At 49.2% G+C, this 16,589-nt stretch overlaps 1 protein-coding gene across 1 annotated transcript in view; it reads right to left on the bottom strand.

The window, feature by feature from the left end:
* The window catches only part of LOC115619273 (malonate--CoA ligase ACSF3, mitochondrial-like), a 62,234-nt gene that overhangs the window by 12,117 nt on the left and 33,528 nt on the right, over positions 1-16,589 (bottom strand). The window contains exons 3-4 of the mRNA XM_030511316.1: positions 5,774-5,897; positions 26-36 (exon numbers count right to left, since the gene is read on the bottom strand). Coding sequence (XP_030367176.1) covers positions 26-36; positions 5,774-5,897 — 135 coding nt within the window. The remainder of the gene's footprint in view (positions 1-25; positions 37-5,773; positions 5,898-16,589) is intronic.

The raw sequence follows: 16,589 nt of genomic DNA, 5'->3' as shown, positions 1-16,589 counted from the left end.
ATTCCCTGCAGACTTTTAGCCTGACCTGTGATACAGCTTCAAACCAATGTATGGATCACCCTCGCCAATCTTACCCACCATGACACTCTCTGTTTGAGTATTGTGACACCATCGAATCCGTTTTTGACATGTCTAGTGAGTGTTCCCTTGACGATAGAAGAACTCCGAAACTTTGTTAATGCTTCCCTCCAAGGAGCCCAGTGCATCGCTTTCGCCCACTGGAACAGCACACAGAACTGGGGCATGGGGCTCCCCCTCGTAGGAAAAGCGCCTGTCCTGCCTCCGCAAGAACTTGACCTGCTTGGCACCTTACCAAACTCAGCAGTGTGTACTCGGTTCAATTATACGGGTTGTACGCTAGCAGCTGAGGCCATAACTAACATAAATGCTACCAAACCCATTTATTTAAATGAGACCTCATGGTGTAATGTTAGTAGTATGGTGCCTACACAGTCATTTAACATGCCAATGTCTCTCCCTAAAAACCTGTTTTATTATGTGTATTAGTTCTGGTGTCCTCAACATAAAAAGGACATGGAGCTGTTGGAGCAAGTCCAGAGGAGGGCCACGAGGATGATAAGAGGGCTGGAGCACCTCCCGTATGAAGACAGGCTGAGAGAGTTGGGGCTGTTCAGCCTGGAGAAGAGAAGGCTGCGTGGAGACCCCATAGCAGCCTTCCAGTATCTGAAGGGGGTCTATAAGGATGCTGGGGAGGGACTCTTCCTTAGGGACTGTAGTGGTAGGACAAGGGGTAATGGCTTCAAACTTAAACAGGGGAAGTTTAGATTAGATATAAGGAAGAAGTTCTTTACAGTGAGGGTGGTGAAGCACTGGAATGGGTTGCCCAGGGAGGTTGTGGATGCTCCATCCCTGGCGGTGTTCAAGGCCAGGTTGGACAGAGCCTTGGACCACATGGTTTAGTGCAAGGTGTCCCTGCCCATGGCAGGGGGGTTGGAACTAGATGATCTTAAGGTCCTTTCCAACCCTTACTATTCTATGATTCTATGATTCTATAATAGGGTAATAAACCATCTTTTGCTTATTTTGTGTGCATGGCTTAAGTTCTTCTCCATCCGAAATCTCTCGATCCCCGAAACACTACCTTAGGATTATTTGGTGGAGTCCACACCCCCACCGATGGAGGAACAGTAGTGTCCACAGGCTGGCAACACTCATTCCTCTTTGGCTCCCAAATCACCATTCTAAATCTAGTAATTGGATCCCCTCCTGTCACATCTGTCCCCAGGCCATGAACTTGGCTTACTTCCCCACCAGCACTTGCAATGGCAAGTGCTATGGAGCCACTCTCTAAATCCCCAGAGTCAGATTCTACATGACCTTTAAACATGTAATTTTAGTTTTTCAAGATTTTCCTTGAGCATTGGGTGAGATCCACCCATTAAAGGCAGTTGTAAACCAAATATCACTCCACCCAGGACAAGGCAATCCCCAGTATGGTTGGAGATGATACTCTGGGCATAAGTATTTATCGTAACTAACTGCTTAACTTCCTTTGCTCTTTTAGATCTTCACACTTAAGTACTTGACAGGCATCAAATTGGATAGTTTGTGGATTTTGTTCCTTAGTAATATTTACCTGCAATTTAACTGGGTATCCCAGCAATCTTTTCATTTGGTCAAAATGGGCTTGCTGTTTCAAATTTTTCCCTTGAATTCCTAATAGATAAAAGTTCATTATCACTATGATTTTCCACATTTTCCCCAAAACCTGTTTTCAGCACAGCAAATACAAAATAATCTTATAAAGGTTCTTGCAAAGTTTCAGAAGCAGGCATGTATGCTTATTGTCTCTTTATCATAGTACACAGGGGGTTCTCAGGTTGATTGTATACGCCACTGCCTGTCTTCAGATGGGAGTTCCACTGGTCCTTTGATCCTAGTATAGTGTGTCCAACCTTTTTTGGCAGTCCTCACAGCAGTTTCAGTGGTCAACAGTACTTGAAATGGGCCTTCCCTGTCCAGTTGTAATTTTGAGTCCTTCCAGGTCTTGATCAGGACCCACTCTCCCGGTCGGATAGTATGAACCGTGAATTCTAACGGTGGAGTTGGGGCAAGAAGTCTTTTGTTTCTGAGAAAAGACAAGGAAGACAACAACCCCAGTATATAGTTCTTAAGAAAAATATCCTTGGTTTCGAACTGCAGAACTTCACCAACCTCACTCATGTAAGGTAGTCCAAATAGCATTTCATAAGAGGATATCCCTAGGTCCTTCTAGGTGAGGTTCGAATTCCCTCTTTTACCCAAACAACTGGGTCTATCTTTTCCTCATCCTGTTCTGTTAATAGAACCATTGAAACCAAAATTTGATCCCTGTAAGTTTTCATTTCTAACCCTAGTTGTACAATTAAATCTCTCCCTAGCAAATTGCTTCCTGCTTCAGGAATGTATAACAATTGCCCTTGAATTGTTTCGCTATTTAATTCAAGGTAGTGTCTTCAAAAATGGAAACTGAAAATCCCTCTCGTTTTACTCCTGAAACAGTTATCCTTTGGTTTAATAATTTCAGTGTGCCTGATTAAGTGTGTGATTACATGTGCACATGTGTGCGATTAAGTGTATGGCTCCACATGTGTGTGATTATGTGTGCAAAGTGTGCTGTGCCTGCACAGAGCTGCTGGTGAGCAGTGTTTTCGGAGCTGTGGCTGGGGTACAGCCATCTGATCAGCTTGACTGCACAAATACAAACAGCAAGTTGTGGAGCAGGCTTTTCTACTGCAGGGCCAAACAATTTTCCTGAGATACTGCAAGTCATTTATAGCTTTTTCCCCCCTTCTCTTTTGTAAGATCAGTGAGAGAATTTACTGTTCCTGAAAGTGAGGGATTCAGATTGCTGGCTTGGCCTGGCCACAGCAGAGGGAGGCACCGTGTGAGCCTCACGCAGCCAGCCCTGCCAAAGCAGCTTGGATCTGACCTGGCATATGCACCCATCCCATGCCAGCCCTGGACATCCCCTCTGCCCAATATATCCCACCCTGGCACTCCTGTGTCAGCACGGTGCTGGCAGCAGTGCAGAGCTGGCCTCTTTCCAGAGAGGCTGTGTCAACCGCCCTTGTCACCATCTCATGACTGCACACACACAGCAGTGATCCGAGCAATGGGCAGGCTTCTCTCAGCCCAGTGGTACTGCACCCACCGTGGCTGCAGATGCTGCACCTCCTGCTCATCAGGATTTTCAGAGGGTGGGCTATAAACTATCTGGGGGGAATCATATGGAGGGGATAAACTCTTTAGAGGATCCCATGCCTTAGGTTCCTCAGTATTTCCCTTCATTTTCTTGTTTGTGGTTTTTAAGGGGAACAAGTGAACTGCAGGGAGGAGTAGAATTTCTCCCTCCTGCTTCACTCTTGATCCTGACCTGAGTCTCCCAGGAGACCTCTTACACTTCTCACACTCCCAGCATACCAAGCATGCTGCATAATCAGACTCTTCTTGTGAGAAAGGTTCCTTAACATAGAATCATAGAATGGTTTGGGTTGGAAAGCACCTTAAGATCATCTAGTTCCAACCCCCATGCCATGGGCAGGGACACCACACACTAAACCATGTCACCCGACACTCTGTCCAACCTGGCCTTGAACACTGCCAGGGACGGAGCATTTACCACTTCTTTGGGCAACCTGTTCCAGTGCCTCACCACCCTCACAGTAAAGAACTTCTTATATCTATCTAAACTGAACTTCCCCTATTTAAGTTTGAACCCATCACCCCTTGACATTTACATAAAGATTTAAAGCCTGACATTCTTATGTTTCCTCAGCCCCATACTTTGGCCAAAAAACGGCCAGTGGCTGAATACTTTCCTTTGTCCATATAAAACAACAGTACTGTATCATCTTTTTCTTATCTTTTCCCTTTGTATAAGAAGACATCTCTTTCCAATTTTTTTTTCAACATCCTCCCTAAGGGACTTTCTGGAGGAATGTTATTCCTGGGATGATTCCCCTCATCTCCTCTCTTTTCCTTAGGCCTATTTTTCTTATTCCCCATTCTGTTTCCAGAGACTTCCTTTCAACAAGTCCTTACACTTTGTCCTTCTCCGGCTGTATCCCTCAGAGAATAACAGAAATGCGGATCCAGACTCCACACTCGCTTCGTACTTATTTGTACGTCGTCTCAGACACACACACTCACTCAAGTCTCTCAGAAAGTCCCAACCACCAAGGCAATACTTAAAGCCCAATTTTCTTACCTTGGTCCGTGCATGGAGTTGCCTGGTTGCTGCAGTGGTGCCTACTTTTTCCTCTCTCTCTTTTTCCCCCTCTGGTTCACTGGGTCTACCTTATAAAAATGGTCTCAGGATTTTAGTCAGTAGCTGTGGAACCTCCGTCGACTCTGCACGAGGCCGTTGAAATCAACGGGACGCATCTCCCCGTCCTTCGGTGGCGGAAGTCCCCTCAATGATGACTTGATCCCGGATGAGCCCCCAAATTGTAAGAAATGGTCTCTAGACAAAAACTTTTATTGTAAAAGTTCAGGGTAGACACAGCAGTGAAGCAGCTATTTATTAGCGTTTTTGCAAAAACGGGTGTCCTAGCAAGTAGGCACACCCAGCAAAAGCAGAACTTTGATTTATATTTCCTATCCTGTCCACAAGTTCCCTCCCTTTTTTCCCCATTGGTTGGGTACTCCAAGGTTTATAGCCTGTCCGACACATATAATCTACATGCCAACTGTCCCGCCTCTGGTTACATCTCCCCTTACTCGATTTCATACGCCCCTTCCTCTTACTTATTTATCTCCTTTTATGATTCGATTTCATACGCCCCTTCCTCTTATTTATTTATCTCTTTTTATGGTTCGATTTCATAACTCTCTGGCAGACATGTGGTACCCCAACTTACTGTTTAACTACAGAAGCAGTTTGCACTGGCTTAGTTTCATAGGTTGTACAAAGATAGCATTCTTTTTAACCACGGAGTGTGTCTTTCGTCCAAAAGATGACATTGTCTTTAACCACAAAGTGTGTCTATGTTATGGTATCTCAAACCCTTTGTTTTGTTTCCTTAGTAACTTAGCCCCAGCCCCAATATTGCAAAGTCTCAATATTGCAAAGCCTTAATATTGCAAAGCCCCAATATTGCAAAGCCCCATCCTCAATATGTGAAAACAATGCTGTTTCTCTCACAGTGCCAATGGGATGCTAGCACAGGAAAACATCAGGGACTTTTGTGCTGATAAAATTTCCAAGAACAGAGCTTTTCACCAAGGAAAAGGCAGGAAGCCCCATGGTTTGAGCAATTTAGAGTCAACAGGGAGGAATATGATGTACAGAGTGGTGTGGAGCCGGAGGCAGTGCTTCTATCCCCTTGTACAGGGTCACACACAAGGGCAGGACAGATTTAATTATAGTCTCATTTCCAAAATCAGATGAGAGCTGCTGCTGACTCGGCACCTGGCTGCAGTCTACATGGCTTCAGCCCCAGGAGACAAGTAAAAGCAGGGTCCAGCCTTGCTAATGGGATGGCTGGGAAAGAGCCTCCAGGCATGAGCCCTTGGGCAGCCTCATGTCTGGACCCACAGAGCCAGGGCTGTCCCTACAGCTGGGCTCCCACACACGGTCCCTCCTTGGCACAGGACCCAGGGAAATGTAACATACCTGTGATGCTCCATCCCTGGTGGTGTTCAAGGCCAGGTTGGACAGAGCCTTGAGCGACATGGTTTAGTGCGAGGTGTCCCTGCCCATGGCAGGGGGGTTGGAACTAGATGATCTTAAGGTCCTTTCCAACCCTAACTATTCTATGATTCTATGTGCGGGTGCGCAAGCAGATGATGCTCTACCTCCAGAGCACTGATTTTTAACCCTCTCTTTTTGATGATGTCTACCAAGGTGCAGCCCTCAATCCAGTAAACGCCATCCTTGTACACTGCTGTGTCTTCTGAAAAGCAAAGTGGGCTCTGTCAGAGGCCATCCCCTTGCTTCTCCTCTGCCTTTCCTGACACATGGATGGGACGCTTGGGTGATGTCCTGGGCGGGCACTGAGCCCGGCTCCCTGTGAGGTACACTCAGCCCTACGGTAAAGAGCATCTCTGCAGAGACCCCCCAGGGATGGGGTGTTAGCCTTCCCCACATGACAGCCTGCCCCTGTGGTCACACAGAGAGGTGACAGCCATTGCTTTTCTGTGGAGGGAAAGGGAAGAATAAGGCTATGAAGCCAGAAGTCATTTAACATGGAAGCAATGGAAACAGGAGCCATCCCTGCAGGTGGATATGTTTCACCAGCGCACTCTCATCATGGACTATAAGACAAGCAGGCTCCAGCTCAGCCCTTTCCTCATCTTTCTAACAATCACCAGTCACAAAGACCTCAGTTGTCCCATCCCAGTAGGACATAACTCCTCCTGGACCTCTGCCATCACAGGGGCTACTCAGCCCCCATCGCATAGTCCCCAGCCTCTTATTCCTCTCACCCACTTGCCTGTGCCAGTGATGAGACACTCACTTCCAGCAGCCCACAAAAGCCACAGCAGGTCTTTGCTAGCAGCTCCAGCACTGTGTGTGTGCCCTGACCATGGCCACCAGCCCCTGCCATCCCCTGGAGCAGCCATTGCCCTGGGACTGCCAGCTGGGAGCACCACTGCTTGCCAATGGGGCTTCCCCCCACTCCTGTGTAGCTACTATTAATAAAAAAAAGCAGGGGGTGATGTTGGGAAGACAAGACTGTCCTAAGCAACACGTTGGGTCTGACCTGTCCTTTCTACAGGGGAAGAAGGTGTGTAGCAGGTGTGATCCAGTAATTAGCTGCTCCAGCCAAGACTGGGAAGATTGAGGAGATAAGTCATTGTCAGCACCACCTAGCCAAATTCTTAACAAGCTGATGCACTTTGAAAGCTACTTAAGATGATTACTCACATCCTGCTAATAGAGCCTTTGCCCACCTGTGGGCGAGGTGGGGGCTGGGGGATGTTGCATTTCCATTTCAGAGCCTTGATGGCAGCACCAGGGGGGTCTTTAGCTTTCCCCTGCGCATCAGTCTCCATCCTCTCTTTAATGATACGTGCTGCCATTGTGTCCACACACCTGGCCCACTCCCTGCTGTGGCTTTGCTGGCAGACCTCATCTCACTGCTGTCTGGAAAGCTCCAACATAGATGTGACACAGAGATTGGCAGTGAGGAAAAAGCAGCTTCCAACAAAGCAGGGTGAAGCAGCACTGCTGGGGCTGCAGTAGTTCCCACGCATGCTTGTCTTGCCCTCTGTCCAGGCGTGTTCAAAATATGGGGAATGAGGACAGGATGGGGTTCCAGACCCCAGCATCCCTGTCGCCAGGAGCCTGCTGAGCCAGGAGGACCTGATGAACCTCTGGTTTGGGGGAAGGCTGTAGAAAAAGCACCCTGAGGGCGCTGGGATGATTCGAGCCCTGGGGAATTCATTGGGTGGCCCAGGGAAGAGCCTCCCCACTGCCAAAGTCTGTGCAGACCCCAGTCCTCCCCTTCAGAGTTGGGGACCCTGCTCCTCCAGAGGACTCAGTGTCACCCCAGCAGAGGCAAGCAACCCCCCACTGTTCACATCACTGAACCCCACCTCTGCTGTGCTCCCCTCCTTCCCAGTGCTTCTTCTTCCTCCCCTCAGTGCTGATTTGCAGTGCTCCCAGCACGTTTCACAGCCTTGGTACTGTAGGACATGCCACCAGATCTGTGGCTTTACAAAGCCCCATTTCCAGGTCACCTCTGGCACGCTGCAGAGTTTGCACATGGTGTCTGCAAAGGCAGCGAATGCCCAGAGATTTATGCCAGTGTTAGAGCATTGAAATATCAGAATCAGTTCTGAAATTTGGGCTGCTCCCCAGAATAGCTGCATCCCTGTTCAGCTGGCACATGCCAAAATCACGAGCAGCTCATCTTGCTCAGTTCAGCCAGGAAATGATGGTCCTGTATTTGCCTGCCTGCCTCTTGGCACTCCTGTGGATGTTGAAGGCTATCTGGAATATTTTAAAGTTGTGAGAGAGTTTTAAGCTCGGGATCTCTGGGTGTTTGGCTGCTTGGGGTTGAAAGGAATTTGTTACTGCTGTGATAAACTACCTTCCACATCCAGTATCACTGTGGCATGTGTGACTGATACAGGACTGGAGAGTGAACGTTAATTAAAACATGGCACTGGGGAAACAAGAGCCATGAGCTTTTGGCAGGGAGATCAGGAGCTGCTTATTCATACAGAGAAGACAGGGAGAGGAGAGGGAATTTCAGACCTGGTTCAATGACACACAGTTCCCATGTAGCTCTTCAGGATTTAAGCACATGAAAGCTACCACATTTGCATTTTCCTCTTGTCCTCGGTTCAGCAGTAGCAGTCATTTTTTCTCCTTCTTAGTAGCTGGTGTAGTGCTGTGTTTTTGACTTTAGCCTGAGAACAATGCTGATAACACACCAATGTTTTTAGTTGTTGCTAAGTAATGTTTACTCCGACCACGGACTTTCTCAGTCTCATACTCTGCCAGGGAGGAGGGGAAGCCGGGAGGAAGCAGACACAGGACACCTGACCCAAACTAGCCAAAGGGGTATTCCATACCACAGCATGTCATGCCCAGTATATAAACCGGGGGGAGTTACCCGGAAGGCCCAGATCACTGCTCGGGTCAGGCTGGGTATTGGTCGGTAGGTGGTGAGCAATTGTATCCTCTCCACTTGTTATTTCCCTTATCATTATTATTATTGGTGGTAGCAGTAGCGGTTTTGTATTATACCTTAGTTACTGGGCTGTTCTTAACCTGTGGGAGTTACATTCTTTCGATTCTCCTCCCCATCCCTCTGGGAGTGGGGGGGGGGGGGAAGAAGGGGGGAGTGAGTGAGCAGCTGCATGGTTCTGAGTTACTAGCTGAGTTACCAGTCATGACATATATATATGTGCAGCCCACCCCCAGGTCAGCCAGCACAGGAGCCTGTTCAGTATGCAGCTCAGCAGAGCCTTTAACATTTCGCAGAACAGATGACCACTGAGCATCTTGAAACAAATCCAAAGGTAGCAGTGATGGCTGCTGTCAGGGAAACAATAATCCCATGGCCTCACCAGCATCAGCTGCGCCGCAGCACCAGAGCTGAGCCATGTGCGACAGAGGCTTCTGCTGCTGGCTGCTTTGTCTGATGAAAGGAGCCCGGTTGGAGGTGGCCTGGGCAAGCAGAGGCAGAGATGTGGTGTCAGAGACCATAATCTTCTCATCAGCCAAAATCCCTTTCCCTGCACAGCTGGCTGTGAGGAAGGAAATACTGTTCCTGGCTATGTGCTGTGGGAAGCATCAGAGCACGGGCACACCTGTCCTGACCCTGCTGTTGTGTGCTGCCAGGGTGATTCCTGTGCCGGATGGAGGGAAATGTTTTGGGAGCAAGGAAGGAGAGGTGATGGGGTGCTATTGGGGTCCACCATTCCCAAGTTGTCTGTCTGCTGCAAGCTCACATCAGTCCTCCCGAAACCAGAGCAGGACTGGGGCAGCTCCAGAGGCAGGACAGGCGCAAGGCTGCTGTAGCAGGAGGATGAGCCGTACCTTTGGGCTGGTGGGGCTCCTCTCTGGCTGCAGCAGCTCCAAGGCTCCCAGCCAGGCTGGAGCCCTGCTCTGAGGAATTTGAAGGCTTGCACAAGGAGGAGAAGTGGCAGTTGTCCCCATTTCACACAAGCAGAGATAGTGGTTCAGGAGCAGGATCACACAGGTATTAAAGCCTTCCACAGCATCCCTTCTGTCCCTGTACTGATGCACTGGTTGCTCCCTGGGAGCACCCATGATGTTAGAAATCATAACGTTTGATCGATTAAAAAGCTTGATTAAATTTCAAAATGTTAGAAATCATAACGTTTGATCGATTAAAAAGCTTGATTAAATTTCAATCATCTATATATATATATAGAGTATTTAGACTTGTGATCAGTTGATTTGTGTTTTGTTAAGTTTGTTACTAGGCCAGAGAAGTCTGGTAACTAGGATGTGGACATAGATGTACGAGACTATCCAAGCGATATCCCTATAAGGTGATGGTCTGGTAGAAACAGTACTCTACAGATTACTTCAAAGTAGAACTTTTTAGATAAGAAGCAAAGTTGCATACCAGTACCAGTCAAGGAGAGATAAAAGAGTGCTGGTGCAAGCACGATTGTTGGGACTTATCCAGAACACTGAAAGGTGAAAAGGACATAGCGAGGAAGACGTCTTACTTCATCTGAGGAAGACTACTTACTTCATCCTGACGACCACCAGAAGGGGGCTGCGCAAGCGTAGAAACGACTGATGATGTAATCAGGAGATGAAGCAATTTTAAAATACATATGCATGAGAAAATGTTGTAACCTGTTGAATATACATTAGATTGTGAAATCTCAATAGGATAAATTGTGAGCACATTGTGACGGTCTTTGGAACCAGATTTGGGTGCGTACCCCTGGTTCCCGGGGCCTCGAAATAAAGCACCACATATAACCTCCTTAGAGTGGTTATGTGTTCTTCTCCCGGCTAACAATGACCCACAGGCATGGCCAACTGGAAAGGAGGGTCGACAGAAATGTAGTTTGAAGGTGATGTCATCTCATGGGGGGAGAGGTCTGTTCCCCACCCAGAAATCCCCCCTGTTGTTTCTGTTGCCCCTGCCTGCCCAGGAGGAGGAACCCACACTGGCAAAGCACTCAGAGGCTGCTGGGCGAGGAGCACCATTGGAGGTGGCAGAAAAAGCCATGGCAGGCAGGGTGGATGGAGCTCAATGCCGGCAGCAGGGCTACCTGCAGGGGCTAGGTGGGCTCCTGCACCACCAAGCACACGGACTCATGTTGAGAGCCCTGGGGTGACAGGCACAACCATGGACCCTTGGTGCAGTGCTAGGTTTGGAAAAGATACTTGTAGTTCTGTTCACAGCAGCATGTGGGGGTGAGTCATTAAGCAAACAGCAGCATCCTTTTAACTGGTCTCCCTGGCCCAGGAAATCCCCACTGGCCTGGAAGGCAGCAAGCACTTTGCTGCATGCCTTGATGTGCTCAGCTGGTAGCAGATGGCATGGGGAGAGGGTAATGTGGCTGTCCTCAGCGGATGGAGGTCCCCCGGAGCAAGCTCTGTCCTGTCAGCTCAGGAAGTGACATCAAGACCCTGATGGGAGAGAGGAGACAGAAAGAAAGAGGTGGGGGGAAATTACAGAGCTCGTCCCCGAAGCTCACAGTAGTCACAGTAATAATGCTAACCACCCACCACGCTGTGCTGCTGATGGGGCTGGAGAGATGCATGTGAGAAGCAGCGATGGCATTTGTGGGGAGCATGGGGATGGAAGGTGAGCGGCAAAGAGGGGGTCTCCCCTCCCTTTCCATGCCCAATTTGAAGCTACTCTTTCTCCTTGTCCCTGGCTGTGTGGGAGAACATCTGGGAGGGCAACAGCTTGGGGAATGCTGGTGGTGGCCATGCAGGGATGCTGGCGGTGGCCATGCAGGGATGCTCACACAGGCACTGGATGCTCAGGCTGCTGCCAGCTCAGATGTTTTGTTATGGTACAGACATGCCCTGAAATCCCAATGCCACAAGCAAAGCACAGAGACTTTCCTGGCTGGAAACAGGCCCTGAGGCCAGGCAATGCTGAGCCCCATGCACGAGGGGGTGGGAGTGGGGCAGAGACAAGACCTTGGTGACAGGCTCTGCCCTGGCAGTTTGCTTTGCAAACAGGCTCCAGAGAAATCAGCTGCAGCTGACACCTCCCCAACAGACTCAAGGGCACAAAGCAATGTGAATTCAGTCCTTGCTCATTGTAAGGAGAGATAAGGGGAGTGACTCATCCAGGCAGGCAAAGAGCCCTTCAGCTTTCACATCACAAGATCTTGGTGCAGAGAAACCTCTTGCCCCCACCCAGGTCTGGCTCATGGACCCAATCATCCCTTGGACCTGTCCCTGGGACTGTTCTCCCCATCACGGAGCAGAGGTGTTGTGGTTTAAGCCCAGCCGATAACTCAGAGCCCCTTCTTCCTCCCTCCTGCTCCTGGAGAGATGGGGAGGAGAATCGAAAGAATGTAACTCCCATGGGTTGAGATAAGAACAGTCCTGCAACTAAGGTATAATACAAAACTGCTACTGCTACCACCAATAATAATAATGATAAGGGAAATAACAAGGGGAGAGAATATAAAACTGAAAGGGGAAAAGGAAAAAAAAACAATAAACACAAGTGATGCACAACACAATTGCTCACCACCCACTGACCGATACCCAGCCCGACCAGAGCAGCGATCTGGGCCTTCTGGGTAACTCCCCCCAGTTTATATACTGGGCATGACATGCTGTGGTATGGAATACCCCTTTGGCTAGTTTTAGTCAGGTGTCCTGTCTCTGCTTCCTCCAGGCTTCCCATGTCCCTCCTCACTGGCAGAGCATGAGAGACTGAAAAGTCCTTGATTGGGGTAAGCATTACTTAGCAACAACTAAAAACATCGGTGTGTTATCAGCATTGTTCTCAGACTAAAAGTCGAAAACACAGCACTACACCAGCTACTAAGGAGAAAAGTAACTGTTACAGCTGAACCCAGGACAATATATATAATCATAGAATTATAGAATGGTTTGGGTTGGAAGGGACCCCCTTCCAACCCCCTGCCATGGGCAGGGACACCTTCCACTAGACCAGGTTGCTCCAAGCCCCTACCAACCTGCCAACCCAGCCTCTTTTTTTTATGTATATATATAAAAAAGCATATACATATGTGTGTATATGTATGTCTATATATATATAAAAATATATATACATATATATAACAGGCAGCAGGCTGGCTTTTGGGTAAGATCTATTTATGGGAAGGGTTGTCTATAGATAGTTTCTTGGCAATGGCCATACTGTAGCTGCAATGGCCATACTGTAGCTGCATGCCTTGCCCAAGTGAACTCTGAGAAGCAGACGTGCTGCAATGGAGACCCTATTTCCAAACTCAAACCACGGAGATTTCTGCAGTGAGGTTCTTCAATTTGTGAAATACTTATTGCAAAGATGAAAGAGCCCTTGTGATTCTGCCACTATGGCCTTTAGTTTGTGCACCTCTTTCGCAGAGCAGCGAGGTCTCCCAGCGACTAACACGGTGCCTGTGCTGCTCTCCAGGGACGTGCTGAACAAGAGGCTCTTTGCTCCCAAGAGCAGAGCAACACAAGCAAACCCTCCCTGGAGCTCCTGTGCCAATACCCATGCCCACAGGTCAGCTTGTTCCTGGCAAACATGGCAATGCTTCTACATCAAAGGTGTCATAAGCAAACATTTAAACCAACTATTGACCAAGAGAACTCTTTGGCTGGAGAAATGAAGTGCTGAGCAGCTTGGAGAAGTTCTGAAGTGCACAGGGAAAAATGAGACTTTTCAGGTAAATCGTGAGGAATGGTGACTTCAGCCCAGTCTAGATGCAGAGCCAGGACTAAGGATCTGCTGAAAAAACCCAACGAATGGTGATAGTTGCCCTTGTAATGTGTCTGGCTGACCAGGCTTCATGAAGCAAAGACCTCAGCCCTGCAAATGGGTGCTGGGGTGAGGCTGGCACCCGGGAGCTGCACCCCAGGAGCCACCCTAGACACAACATCCCTGCTCACCGGGGACAGATGTCACTCGGATGCCTGGAAGGATAGTGAGACAAAGGATTGTTTGGTAACACGTCACCAGCTTGTGGCAATGACGGTGTCAGCTGTGCTGTGACCTGCAAGCTTTGGCTGCTACGACACGAGCAACGCAGCACCACGCCGACTTGCAGATTGTCACATGGCCTTTCCTGGCTTCTGGGAGGTTTTTCACCATCTCTGCATTATTTATATGCCTCTTTCTTTGTGTTTAAAGCTCCCCAGAAGGGATGTGGCAGGCGTTTCCCAAGCTGCACGACCCCAGCAGATGGGAGGCAGGACAGCACAGGGACCCGTGGACACGTGCTGCAAGGTTTGCAAACCAACACCATGAACAGAGCCTGGCCTGGGAGCATCCAACCGAGAAGATTTTGATGTCTGCAGCTGCAATTGCTGGGCAGGATTGAAGCTAGGCAGATCCAGCACTGGTAATGCTCAGCATGGCAGCATTCCTGCGCATCATCAGCAGGGAAAAGCAGCAGGGAAGGGATGGCAGTATCCTGGACTTGAGTCCAGCCTCAAGCACAGCCTTTCCCCAGGTCCTGCTCAAGTACTGGCAGTGTGGTGAGGACAGCCTGGGCTCAGGCCAGCTCCAGCCTTCACAGGGGCACTTGCAAAAGATGAAGATAGAAGCAGACAGTGTAAAATGCTTTGCTGGAAGCCTACGGGAGGCATCAGAAGAATCATCATGCATATCTGTGGTGTCAGAGGAGAAAGCCTCAGCCCAGCTTTGTGCATTATCAAACCTAGTCCAGCTGGAGGCGGCCTCTGAAGGACAGGAGAGCTGGGACACCCATGACTCCATCTCTCCAGGGCACCCCATGGAAGAAGGGTCTGCAAACATCTCTACCACTCCTGTTCACAATTACACAGTGCTTTTGCAAACCAAGTGCTGCACAGCAGAAAATACAGAGAAAAACATCCCTTTGACAGGGAATCTATTCTGTTGAGAAGAAAAAAGTGGATCATTTTACCCTCCTGCTATGGTGGCGGCTAATGCTCTCATGGGGAGCTCAAGAGACTTGATCAGATGCTGCAAAACATTCCCCTGCATGGAGCACAGCCCTCACCCTGGTAAATGGTGCTTTCAGGAAAGGCTGGGCTTCCCCCATGGCACCAGCTAAGTGATTTGCTCTTGGTGGAAAGTGCTTGCTGACCCAGCAGACTGGAGCTGCTCATTTAACAGTTTCCTGGCTGCTGGAGCAGCTTTTTCAGGTTTCAGAAGTGCCTGTGGAAAAATGGGAAGGTGAAGAGCTGAGGGAAGCTCGCCCTCCTGCATTCCTCTGCACTGCCTATACCTGGAAAATTGCTGCTCTCACCAAAGGAGCATGTTGGGGGCACTGGCAGGCTCCCAGCTGGCAGACCCCTGGAAAGCTTTCAGGGAGGCAGTTGGAATAATCAGTCTTTGCCCTTCTCCGATGCCTTTCAGCGGAGGATCTCCAAGCAAGCTGATCCAGAGGCTAATTAGGCAGAAACAGGAACAGCTGGTAGGATGGGGGGGATGCCTGGTCACACTGAAGAACAGTGGGCAGGAGGTTGTGCATCTCTGCTCTACCCTGGGATTAACTCTTACCTGTCTCCCACTTCCCTACAATGGTTGTTGATGCTCCTGCTCCATCCCACACTGAAACAGAGCTCACCCTCTTGCAAGAAGACACACATCAGTGATTAATTAGATTTATTTTCCGGGTAGAATTGGTCTGGGCAGGCGGTGAAGAGCCTGAGCCATGATCCTGATCCTTTCACTGGTTCAGAGAGCAAAGCAAAATTCCCTCAAACCCCCTTTGAGTGCAGGATCAAGCCCTCTTTGCCTGCACAGGGCTTTGCAGGAGTGGGTCCCAGGTCTCCCCAGCACACAGAGCTGAATGGGGGCACACAGGGGCCCAGCCAAGGCTTGCGATGGGCACTCAAAGGCAGATGTGGGGCCACAGCTAGCAGGCAGCTCCTCCTGCCTTTGAGCACAGCTTTTTGTGTCTGCAGATTAGGTCCATCCCAGGCTGTTAGACACAGCCCAGCAGCAGACCACAGAAATACTCCTTCCCAGTCTGAACACCAAGCTTTCAGCTTTGGAAGCCTCCTGCAGCAATGAGCTCCACATGTCCATCACGCCTCACATGGACAAGCACTTCTTTTCATGGGTTTCAAGTTTCCCCACTCTTTCCAGTGTCTCATGGTCTTCTAAATCCATGGAAATTTTTTTTTTTTTTGTAAGCAACGCCAACACAGTGGGAGCAGGAAGCTGCAGTGTGGCATGGTAGTGACACTCTGCCTGTCTTCCCATCCCTCTGGGCACAAGCTCCCCATGCAGCTCCCAGCCTAAGACAAATGCCCAAAGAAATGGTTTCTTCCCACTGCCAGAGGCTCCTGTGCTTGAGAAAAGCCAAGGAGGAGATGCGGGATGGACAAATGATTAGCAGGTGAGTGCTAAAGGCTGTTGATAGGAATTAGATCATCTATCCTCTCTGCAGCCAAGTGCCCCCCTTGATGGGCAGAGGGACAGGAGGCTGTGCAATACGTTTCCGTTATAGACATAAGCCTTTCCCTCCTGCCACACAATGAAAACTGCATCAATAGATCCCCCATCTACTTACATACATCACACACTTCAGTTTATTAGCTGGAATAAATCATAAATATTTCATTATATATCAATGATGCTTGACTCCGGGAAGGCGCAATCCATCACCTCAACACTCCTTGCGACCTGCCACCATGCAATAAGCTTTCCAGTCTATTAAACAAGATTGATACAGTGTGCTAGGATGGACTAGGGGAATTTATTTATGGAGCACTGGGAGAAGGGCATTGAATGCATGGAGCCACATGGGCAAATTGGAGCTGCTCCTGTTAGCCCCTTGGACTGGGCAGCCCAACCAGAAAGCCCTGGAGCAGCAAGAAGCAGAGTCCTCCTCTGGGCATACGATGGGACTGCTGCCGTGGTAAGAAGATGCTGTGGCAAAGCAGGGTCCAGGCTGAACTCCAAGGCGCCCAGGTCCAGATGCAGGACCCTGGGGTCCCGTGCAAGGAA

Source organism: Strigops habroptila, chromosome W (assembly GCF_004027225.2).
Source record: "Strigops habroptila isolate Jane chromosome W, bStrHab1.2.pri, whole genome shotgun sequence".
Taxonomy (NCBI): Eukaryota; Metazoa; Chordata; class Aves; order Psittaciformes; family Psittacidae; genus Strigops; species Strigops habroptila.
Note: the sequence above shows the minus strand (reverse complement) of the source record. Positions and strands in the feature narration are given on the sequence as shown.